This window comes from Opisthorchis viverrini (genome assembly GCF_000715545.1).
Source record: "Opisthorchis viverrini unplaced genomic scaffold opera_v5_192, whole genome shotgun sequence".
NCBI lineage: Eukaryota > Metazoa > Platyhelminthes > Trematoda > Opisthorchiida > Opisthorchiidae > Opisthorchis > Opisthorchis viverrini.
In genome coordinates this window covers 438,882-450,890 of record NW_008751852.1, presented here as the reverse complement: position 1 = coordinate 450,890, position 12,009 = coordinate 438,882, and the positions used below count along the sequence as shown (strand labels likewise).

At 45.1% G+C, this 12,009-nt stretch overlaps 1 protein-coding gene across 1 annotated transcript in view; it reads right to left on the bottom strand.

The window, feature by feature from the left end:
* Window positions 1–282: 282 nt before the first annotated feature.
* Window positions 283–12,009, bottom strand: part of T265_07972 (hypothetical protein) — a gene marked incomplete at both ends in the record, with an annotated part of 23,191 nt that continues 11,464 nt past the window's right edge. The window contains 13 exon segments of the mRNA XM_009173649.1: window positions 283–640; window positions 734–965; window positions 1,101–1,266; window positions 1,499–1,511; window positions 1,522–1,664; window positions 1,931–2,047; window positions 2,203–2,427; window positions 3,196–3,300; window positions 3,966–4,039; window positions 4,677–4,828; window positions 6,465–6,850; window positions 8,811–9,387; window positions 10,558–10,640. Coding sequence (XP_009171913.1) covers window positions 547–640; window positions 734–965; window positions 1,101–1,266; window positions 1,499–1,511; window positions 1,522–1,664; window positions 1,931–2,047; window positions 2,203–2,427; window positions 3,196–3,300; window positions 3,966–4,039; window positions 4,677–4,828; window positions 6,465–6,850; window positions 8,811–9,387; window positions 10,558–10,640 — 2,367 coding nt within the window.

The window sequence follows — 12,009 nt, the reverse complement described above, 5'->3', positions numbered from 1 at the left end:
GGCTGACAAAGCCAGCTAGAAGCTAGTTCCCTTGCAGACCGATCAATGACATGGTGGCTGAACGATGATGAAGCTAGACGACCCGCAGGAACGAAATGATAAAATTACATTGCGGCTAACTGAGAGTGACATCACTAGATAACACATGACTTTGCATCTGATATATCCTACACGAGTCTATTGCGCCGAATCAAAAAACCTTACCTATTATGGAATAAGCTGTGACAGGCAAACTTGGTCATAAAACCAAGTACGACTAGCATATCTAAGAAAACGCGGCCATGGAATTCAATGGCAGTGAAATGAGTTGTATTATGCTAGTTTAGCAATAGGATGGTGAGAGTTCACAAGAGACGACACCAGTCGACAACACAAATAATCAATCAGGTCGCAAGGATAATAGCGAAGTAGCGGGGTGAGGTGATCCAGCACAATAAGGAACGGAATCACAACAGTAACCAGAAATGGGAGGTACGGCGGAATGATGAGGAAAGCGCTGTCACAACACTCATAAAATTGAAAGCAAGCAAGCAACGGAGGTAGCAGTTAGGAATCCAACTTCCCACTGACACATTGACGGAACGAGAACGGAGCGAACAGGTAGCCATCGCCTTTGTAAAATTTGTTCTGGAACTCGACCCTGAAGGTGGGAAATAAGCATGGTGGGTTGAAGATAGATTACAAAGTCCGTTTATCAAGATGATGACGAGGAGAGTCAAAAGGGCGAACGTACCAGTGAAGACGAAGTGTATGCAAGAAGGCGGATAAACCTTCCATCAGCAGGAGAATACCAACCGTCAGAACAGCCCAGAAAAAGAAGATTATAACGAGGACGACACCGCCGTAGTAGCCATTGATACTCAACCCGATGTGAAAGACCATGGTCCACAAGACTTCAGAGAGCTCTGTGAGAACGTGTGGGGGGGGGGAATTAAAAGTATACTTGTCATATTTGTGAATGTACACTGAGTTACAAAAAGTTGACACACCAACAACAGCGAACAGACTCAACTGTCTGGTCTATTGTCGATACTCTATACATATGATAGTATGAGAAAAACCTCTGCCGGAATTCTTTATCTACTAACAGGAACAATCACCGGTTCCTGCCAACTGTAATAACATGACAACGATACGACACAACTCACGGGCATGTGCCAAACTCAAGGCCCAAAGACGCAAATAGGACGCCGTATTGGAGATACATCCGAGACAGTATTCAATTGTGTGGATCGACTGGTAGATCATGGTATCGCCAAAGTCGAACTGCAACAAAAAGATTACGGAGAAAACAAGGTGAGGCGTTATAAACACAAGCCGTGTACCAAACATGCCAGACGGATGTCATATTTGTGAATGTACACTGAGTTACAAAAAGTTGACACACCAACAACAGCGAACAGACTCAACTGTCTGGTCTATTGTCGATACTCTATACATATGATAGTATGAGAAAAACCTCTGCCGGAATTCTTTATCTACTAACAGGAACAATCACCGGTTCCTGCCAACTGTAATAACATGACAACGATACGACACAACTCACGGGCATGTGCCAAACTCAAGGCCCAAAGACGCAAATAGGACGCCGTATTGGAGATACATCCGAGACAGTATTCAATTGTGTGGATCGACTGGTAGATCATGGTATCGCCAAAGTCGAACTGCAACAAAAAGATTACGGAGAAAACAAGGTGAGGCGTTATAAACACAAGCCGTGTACCAAACATGCCAGACGGACAGACAGACGAGTCACGGTGGGAAGTACAACAACAAGTGTTCTGAGAAGTCCGCTGGTAACCCAAAACCGCAGTGTTATTGCAGGACAACATGGTGTTACGGCACACAGGCACACAAGCCACGATTAGGCAAGGTTGGGTAATAACGCCCCGTGAGCGGGTTTTCAGGTTCGTGTTGACCAGTAACTTACAGGCTCCTCAGTCAACTCGGGGGAATCACCATGGGCTCCCAACTGAAGACCATCATTGAGGATGATCTTTTCAGAAGAGACATTGTCTGTTGTGGTTAGAGGGTTCCCACCACGACCCTGGAGTTGCAGACCCAGTAGTAGCGATTGCGATGACGGGGATCAATCACGAAATAGCAACGGTTGCATTCGAACATTTGACAAAAAAGCATGATGAAGAGAAGGGGAAACAGAAAAGAGGAATTAATCAGAGAGCCAGTTTCAATAAAACTCACTTTTTCTGTTTGACTAGCCAAACTTGAAGTACTTGTCTGTGTTGTGGTGGAGGCTTTAGACAGTCTACTAGAAGAGGTGTGAAGTGGGGTAGTGTCGTGATAACCAGCTCCACTATCGCCGTCAGCGATCAGAGGCTCTTCCATCATACCCGCGTTGGACAATCCTCCGACATCCACATAGGCGATATCACAAACATCGGCGGCAGCAGCAGAACGAGCAGCGCGCTTCAGTTAGCAAGTAGATGAGAGTGTGGCAAAAATAATTAGTATGTATGACCGAATCACACCATTCTGTCAATGAAAGGGAATCGACTTCACTTTCAACTGAAAACGAAGATTTCAAAAGCCTAAAACGGTTGCTCACCGCGAATCAACTAAACCGTGGTAACTGCTACAACCAAGTCAGTTCGCAGATTGGCGACAGTAACTATGGGAGATAAAATGCACAACCCAGATTGAGCAAACACAAGTGAACCAATGTGCTCATCACATTAGCCGGTTACGGAGCATGTGCGGACCAAGTTCAAGTCGCCTAGAGGTCTGAGACGACCCAGATTGGACGCTGACAAAGAATATCGGTCGACTCCGATCCTAACAAATAGGCTGAATACTGTGAGGAATGGCAACATAAGCGGCAATAGATTTGTAGGAATTTCACTAGAAAGTATGGATTCAATGACATAATTATGGCATGCCAACGGACTTCAAACACCGCAATGGTGCTGGACGGTGTTAGGGAACTCGGTTCTACTGCTGGACAGGGCGTTGGATGTAATGAGGTTATCCCCAGCTCAAACACTGGAATGTTGATAGTCTAACAATGTTACGGAAGAGTGGAGTTGAAAAAAAACGATGTGACGAAGAGAGGTATAGAGTTAAGGACAGAAATATTCAAGTATTTTTCGAGATGGGAAAGGAAGGTCCCATCCGACGTTTATTGTGGACAAGACTAAGTGATAAACACCGAAGAATACAAAAAAGTTACCACATTACCTTGACAATAGCTCGATGGCGCATCAAAAGAATCAACGGCTTAGTCAGGAGCATCCACGGTACGCTGATTATCGCGATAACCATCAGAATGGTTTGGATTGTTTGCTACGGGGCATTTAAAAAAAAACAGGTTATCGTCAAGAACGGTGTTGACTGGGTCTTGTCGTGGTGATTGCTAAAATACGAAGAACTGATTAATTCGATAAACCCGCGAGCAAGAAACAGAATCAGAGGACGATCCACGTTTTTTTTCACTGAAGTCTCATTATGGAATGGAAAAATTTTGGCCACAATCACCATAAAAAACGGAATTTTAAGAAACACGTTCTAAACGAATTGGTGCAAACCAATCGTGAGATGGCACAGTGGTCAGAGCGCGAACTTACTGAACGGAAGGTCCGTGGTTCGAACCCGACCTCTGCCTCTCGACTTTCCCTGTCGAAACTTGGGCAACTTGGCAAAATACCAGCCCCGGTGATTCCTTCGGGTGGCATGGCAGTTAGGCACCGAAGGGGTGATAGGGCTGAATGATTTTAGACATCCGCAAAACCCAAGTTACCGAATACTAGTGTTACTAGGCGACTTAAGCAAATCATACCGTGAGGCTGACTGAGACATCAGTTAAGCTTCCTTTTTAGAATAGAATATGATATGACAATGCCAACCAAGGTCTGTAATTTGAACCAATCAAGATAGTAAAAAATATTACTGGAAGCGACCGGAATTCGCCGCACACAGAATATCGTGTCGGAGATTACGAACATACATACCTGTCCAGAATAGAAGGTATGTGTTGCCGGTGGACCGTCGTTGCTGTAGCTGAATCGAACCATATTGATCAGGTCTGCAAAAAAGCGGCACTGTATCAGTTAATGTAGTGAGTGGCAATCAACCTATCGTGAATGCATATTAGCATGACAATCACACTACGGTGTCGGGCAAAATGAGCCGCATTAGGTCACCTGATTTTAATCGGACATTCGATGGGATTGATGAACGAGGGGAATATTTATGCTATGCCATGCAGGACTACAGTTCTCGAGACAGACATCTCTAAAGAGGAGCTACTCCCCCTGAACAGTATACAATAGTAGTCTAAAGGGACCAACAACAGGTGTAATTTCCCGAGGAGTTCAGATAGCTGATTGAGAAAACACTGTGGTGGGTTATTTTTCCATGACTATTGGGCAAGAATGACTCAGACCGAAAACATACTGAGCTCCGTTCAAACAAACCAAGCTGACGAAGAATGGAGTCCAGAAGAAAGAGTATATAGGCTGTTAGCGTCAATACCAATAGCCACAGCTTACAGTTTTAGTTCTGATCCTCAAGGGTAGTCTCTGGAGTTAAGCGAAGACCGAGATTTTTGAAGTGAGGCATGAAATATCTAGAATGCAACACTTCATCCCACAATGGGAAATATGGCTTTTCAATCAGTTAAGTTTCCCATACCCGGAAATTTTACCAACAAATTTACTTACTAATTAGGAGGCTCGGAGCAACGGCTGACTGTTCGGCCGAAAAGCCGATCCACTTGTAGAATATCAACACAATCAAGTAGAAGAAGATGGAGGAGATAAACAGTACTTGGGGCACCAGCTCGCACCAAATGCTGAGTGGTTCATTGAAGAAACTGCAAAACGAATACAGGGATTTGGTCATTCTGGTATCGGGTCGGTTCACCAGTCAGATAAACGTCGATGCGGACAGCAAAATCAGTGGAAGTAAAAGCAATGGCAAGGCTACAATGTTATACTGGAAGCAGAGCTACAGTTTATCAGTTGGGGAACAGAAGACATCCTTCGGGTGTAAGCGGATGAGCGGAGGTTGTCTCCTGTAAATGCTCCGCGGGCTGATGTACCACAAACTTGTGAAGAATAACGCACATTACCGGCTCATATAAAAGCGTGAGGAAGAGGATACAGGGGTAAACCACGAAACCACACGGTAAAATACGAAAGCACAGCATTCCTACATGGGCTAATGTGTGCTTTCTCGCACCATTTCTGAACTAGTCCTGTTATAAATCCACACCTAGGCCAGATACCGGACAGCGAGGCATCGCCATGCACTAAAACGTTATTCATTGCTCCTCCGGGCAATAGTTCGAGCTGAGCTTTGAAACCTACGTTGGTCAACAGCATTGCTGATTTGAGTGTTCTTATTATATATCTGCTATTCTAAAAACTGCCTGCGATCCTCATGCTTCTAGATCTTTCCTAAGCCCCCGTCAAATGGAACATCCGTAGCCATCGATTCGCTATCCATGACACCAATGTACCACGTGCACTCAATGACCGTCGGCTCACTTCAACACAATTCGAAACACTTGCATGAAGGAGCGGGAAACTATGCGTTTCCCAGCTCACCAATGCCGGTAGCTGTATGCTTCACATCGTATCGCTGTGACGCGGCCATAAACGGTAAACTCCACTTCGGAAGCAAACCATACGGAACATGCTGACCTGTTTGATACCAGCAGAAAACCATTACGAAAGACTGTACTGCTGTTTCATCGCGGGTACGAAACTGTCCAGGAGATAGATAAGACGCGCGTCGCTGATAATCCCCACTAAGGATGTAACGTCCGTACAATGACCCTCGGCTTTCAGTTCCATCTAGAGAAAGAAATATCCACTGAAAATTCCCGAATCTCAGACTACCAACGTCACGAAACCGTTCTCTCACTAGAAACATGTAGAACCACTTTTTAAACCGATCATCACGATTGGTCGTGCTGGCAGAATAATCGAATTGGTTGAATATTCTACGTACTTGAAGAATCAAATGGCCGCCTGCGAAAATGACCGCTGGAATTGAGTTGCGGACCGCCAAAGCCACAACCGCTGTCGAAGATCTTGAACAGCTGCAGCGACGGTGACACCAGTACTTCGCTACGGTTCAGTTTACAGAGCACCTATTTGATCAACACACCTTTATGAGAGCAAAGCTCAACCTCTTCGAGCGAAGGATATTCGAAGACTCATTACGTTGCTACCTAAAAAGCATTTTGTTCGTCTACGGGCAGCGTGAGATGCGGTGTTACTGAGCTGAACCATAGGAGGCTATAATCATAACAATAATAACCGAGATACACACGCGGCAAGTACTGGTACTTGAATGCCCTAAACAGGTCTCCATTTGGCCCTAGCTGAAATGAAGATTTGAAGCTACAAAAGAAGCACTGTCGACTCTTCAAGGACAACACGTGTACAATTATGAATTACAGTGACTGCCCCGACCGAACCAGACTTTCACCTATGACGTACCGATAATTAAAAGCGCCCAAAAATATACCCATCAACATGTGTAGAACCCCAAGAATGATGGACATCTTCATCTTGATTGAATTGGTCAGCATGATTTTGTTTGTTGCCAACTGCCAAACGGGATCCAGACCGAAAGGGTATGGGTAACCGGCGAACATACGGTCTGTCGTTTGGTTGACGGTGAGCGGGTTCAACTGCAAGAAGTCATGCTTGGTCAAGGTGGCCTGGTCATATGTGGGATACCAAGATGAACCAAATATGTTGAGCGAACGCGAGAAAACGTCGTTGTATATAAGGCCTGTGTAGATTGAGAAGATGCCCATAAGCAGGAGAATGTAACGGCCGGAAAAGAACATTTGCCAAACTTCATTTGTGGACTTTTTCGCCTGGAACCGAAAAATGCAGATATTAGAGTCAGCGAAAACCATGGAGTGCAGAGAAAGCGAATTATCCAGAATAGTACGGTGGGAGACAAAAAGAACACTCTCTTCCGTCAAACGTAAAAAAATCCTAACTAATCGGACGATAAGCGACCAGGAAATTATATAGGAAACATTCAGAAATAAGAAGTGGAGTGAAGAGTGGCATTCTGAGGTGTCCATACAATGAACAATAGACATTCCACTAAGTTAAGGCGTCCATACAGACTTTCGCACTCGAATGTCTTCCAAACATCATATCATTTTTGTCCGCTTTTTACATTTACTTAATGTTCAAACTAATTGCTTTTCCTGCCTCTCGGAAGGGTTTAAAATAATCAATCACATTATTAACAATCGAAGAAGCCCTGAAGCCGATCGTCTCAGAAGAGTGTGGCAGATGACAACCCATCACATCGGTGTTCCGCGAATCTCAAGAAAATCATTCATTCACACAGAGCTTCAGGATCAACTAAAAACAGATAGCTTTATCATGAAGTTCAAATGAAGCCCTCGTTTGTTTTACTCCACAATATATATATATATATATATATATATATAAGCTGTAACACCGTCTGGGCGCATGAACTCTGAGAGAAGCACAAGGGCCAAGATAGTACCAGGTTGCCCAAGCCTAAACGAAAGGCAAGATACCGAGATAGGATTCGAACCACGGACCTTCCGGTCAATAAGTTCGCGCCTTAACCAATGAGCCGTCTCAAGTTCCTAAGCAGTTTGCGCCGCACACTCGTTCAGACATCATAAACAAGAGATTAATTGGAGTCTAACTTTAACCAGCTCGATATAGCCCTTCTTATTCGACACCCCATTGGCATTCTTCAGCACGATCTGCAGTATACAGACTGCTTCGAGAATCCGTCGCGTATCAACACAGTACGGCTCTTTCACTAGTATTCTGGAACCCCTTCCAAATCTATATTTCTTATGGAGGCGCTGCACGTGAGCTTGTACGATGTATGTATGAGTGTATAGCAAGTTATCGGCCAACTTTAGTGGTGTAAGACAAGGCTGAACTCTCTCACTACTTTTCTTCACGTTTGTTATTGATGTGTCGCAACACCTTTTCGGTGCCTACCTGCCATGCCACTGGAAAGAAGCAAGAGGGCTGCCGGGCTGCCTAAGCCTAGACAAGGGAAGTCAAGAGGCAGAGGTCGGGTCAGTAAATCCGCGATTCATACTGCCCTATGGATCAGAGACGTGGCTTCTACGCGCAAAGAACATACGAAAGATGTCAGTGTTTGACCATCGGTGTCTCCGAAGCATTAGTGGGGCCTGGTAGGAACATCGGATTAGTAATGTTAATGTACGCCAGGTGGTCCTGGAAAGAAGTAACTCTCCCGCGATAGATGAATTACCCACACTTCATAGGTTACGCTGGTTAGGACATGTACTCCATATGCCAGAAGACCGTCTACCCCACAGAGATTTTTTTGCCGAGCCCTGCTTTGAGCGAAAGCGATCGAGAGGTGGACAGTGTGTGACCTAGGAACGAAGTATGAAAACGCTGATAAGCTGAGTCGGGTCGACAACTGCCACACTCTGGATTTGGACCCCGGAACTCAACTAACCAATGGTTGGTGACACTGACAGAAATGGTCCAATCGGCCAGTTAGTGTCGTTCGTGCATCAAAGCTATCGCCTTAGACGCGTAGCTGTCCAGTTCCCGAACTAAATAAAAAAAAGTCGTCTCCCCCACCCAAATGCTTGGCTGTAGCACCTACGCTCTCCCATTTTCCGGTGATCGGAACTGTAGTATCTGGAAGCAACGTGCACCTAGAAGTACATGGCTTATACCTGATAAACTGACCGACAGACTCGAGAAAATCGAATTCCAGGCATTGAATATGAACTCTTACAGAGACAAACAACTAACGCGCGTAAAAATGAGCTAAACCGGATTCCTTACCATTAAACTTCGTTCGCAGACCACCATCCACAAGGCGAATAGGAACATGAGCAAACCATGTCCTGCATCACCAAACATGACAGCAAACAGGAACGGGAAGGTAATCACCGTAAAGATTGCCGGATTGACTTCCCGATAACGAGCAACGCCATAGGCATCAATGATATTTTGAAATGCTGCTGTGAATTTGTTTGTACGGTGGTAGGTGGGTGGGCTTTCACGCGTTACCAGACCATTAAGAATAGGTTGCAATGTGCTGTTACTGCGTTCCATACCACGACGCAAAGCCAGATGAATTTTATCCACATCGTTGACCGCGCACCAGCACTCTCCAACCATACATTTAGTGGTAACATCCAGATTAAACAAGTTCAACGTATGGTAGATCGCTTTGATTTTGCGAACTTTGATGAACCACACACGAATATTTTTGGCCGCAGTCTCCAATATGCGCTGACGATGTTCCTTAGTCTGAGCAAGCACGGTTTCCAAGTCTTCAATCTTTCCCATCACTTCGATCGCCATATTACGCCTGTCGGCTTGCGAATCCGGGCAAGGAGAAATACTGGCGTGGAATCTGTAAATTGAAGGGGATAAAATTCTCAGAACTTCGCTCAACAACTTTTATCGAAAACGAATAATCAGCAAAGGCTAGTTGAACGCCTGGCACATAACTGAACTGAAACAACGAAGCCCGACCAGTTCCTAGGAAATTGTATCCCAAACTGAGTGTCTGTTCGTCAGTCACCCAAAGAACAGTCTGAGGGTAGAATGTAGTCATATTTTTGTATTCTCTACTCCTGAGACAGTGGTTGCGACTGTCGACGCTGAAAAACTGCTTATTAGGTGTGTACTGCGCAGTGCCTTGATTAACCGAACGACTAGGTCTGTGATTTTATGAACGCACCAACTTCAACTTTCTAATAGTGAATATAACTAGTAGTTGGCGAGAGCAACATACTTTAAAGACCGCACTTCAGCATCTATTACGTCCAAGGCTGATGTTGCGAGGGAGGTAGTCATCAATGTGCCCAACCAACACTGGTCCTAGATGGTCTTCAAGGAGGTTTAAGACACTCGTCACTTGACTTATAAATGTTCGCTTGAAGAATGTATGCTCAGCAAGCATGTCACGTTTGTTCAGAAAACGATTAGCACCACAAACGACGATGAACACTTGCCCAAATGTAACACCACATAAACGCAACCTGCTTTAAACACTACACAAGCCTGTGTGCTCCAGATTGAACTTAACGGAATACATGATGAATGAACTACACACCCAGTTGTCTCTGCAAAACTTAGTAGAGCTAGAGATTAATGTTCCCAGAGAAAAGGGCTTAACTGTGGTGGGTACCATCAGTTGACAGTCTCCAAAAATTTATAGTGTGAACAGTGGTTGCAGAGATGGACTCGAACGTGTAGTACGCATCCAGAATGCTGGCAACTGCTCGGCAAACTGAAATATCGACTGTGTTTCAAGCTTTCGTTACAAAACCATGTCCCGCTGTGAGATGTAAAAAAATTGACGGTAATGTTCACTGGACTTAATATATCATGTTTAAACACCTGGTCTGACTATCAGTCTGTATCATAGATGAAAAAATCGCTCAACGTAGGTAATGCAGTCACTTGAGATTAATTTTACTGGTTATATCAATAAGTTTGAGGACAGGAAGGCTTTTCAGGTTTAGCGGGAAAAACCGTCAAACTGAGGGATTCCACAAGCTTGAAAATGAATACGTACCCCTCACAAATCTTCTTCACGCGTGTGCGCAACTGATCCCCTTGGAAAAACACCAAGAACACGGACTTGTTAACTTTTGTACCCTGAAAAAAAACAGCATGAGCATGGTCGACCAAGGCAAGCAGTTCCAAAATGTTCACAAAAATAACCGACAATTATGACGTGTTCAGACCGTTAACCTTATATACCAAAACAGGATTTTCATGCTTTCATTAGCTTAACATGGATGGAAAACGGGAAATGCACATGAAGGGAAGGATGACAGGCAGCACTCAAACACCCCAGGCAAAATCGGAGATGGATACAGTACTGTCCACCTCGCTGACGGCTCTCCTTGAGACAAGTCCCAATCCCATAAATAATGCATATGTTTTCATTCCCGAATTATGTTCCTGTAGTTTACTGCCAAGATGGTTTTAGACATATGGCCCATTTCTGATTCAGGGCACGGTCTGCCTTTTTTGTTTGAATGCCTCGGTAGTGAAGATTGGTCAACATTCGTATCACTTGCATGATTATCAGTATGACGGACAAATTCATGGTTGTACGTGGGCTGGGATACTACCAGGGAGCCCATACCTAGACAGGAGGACGATTAGCGTTCTCAACCAAAGCCTTTGGCTAAAAAGCCTAACCGCAAGTCAGCGGTGTTTGGCAGGTAATGCAAATGCATTACCACTTCTACGGAACAAGTCACCACATGTTCCAACCCCCAACCTGGAGGGCCAGGAGACTATGTTCGACAGACCTCTAACCATTGACCAACCTGGGTGTGTGAGAACTCTGTGAGTGTCGCGGGGCACTCTCCAGTATAGCTCAATGGATCGCTGAGGTGCGCGAACCGTCACACCACGTTAAGGTCCAGTCTCTTCGTGACTGAATGAATGCACATGAATGAATAGCACTGAATGAATAGCGCATACACAAATAAACTCATGCCACATCAGCCGTCGCATGGTGCCATCAATCAGGTCGCCCTACCTGTAGCGAAAACAGGCTAGTGCTGAGGCCTCCCTTCTTTCTCCTTCACATACTTTTCCTTCCCCCTCTCCCCACCCCATTAATAACTCTCTCCTTGTAGACCCAGCACTTAGGACTGATGACTCCGTTCGTCATGCATCGGTTTTGCGTGCAGCATCTGCTCGTCACATGGTGCCGACATCTTCAGGAATCTCCAAATCAGTCCTCAAGCCTCGACACCCACTCTATCTGGCCGCGTTCAATGTTCACATTCTGAAGCAAGCAGGACAACAAGCTGCTCTTGCACTCACACTGGACTCGCTTGGTATTGATGTGTGATGTGTCTCAGAAACGATAATTCAAGATGCAAGCACAGTGATTGAGTTAACCGCCCCGTCAGTCTCCACTCGCTTCCGGCTACGCACCTCTGGTGATCCAGAGGCTGCTGCGGTGGGATGTGCAGGGGTTGGTATTGTGCTAAGTCACCGGGCG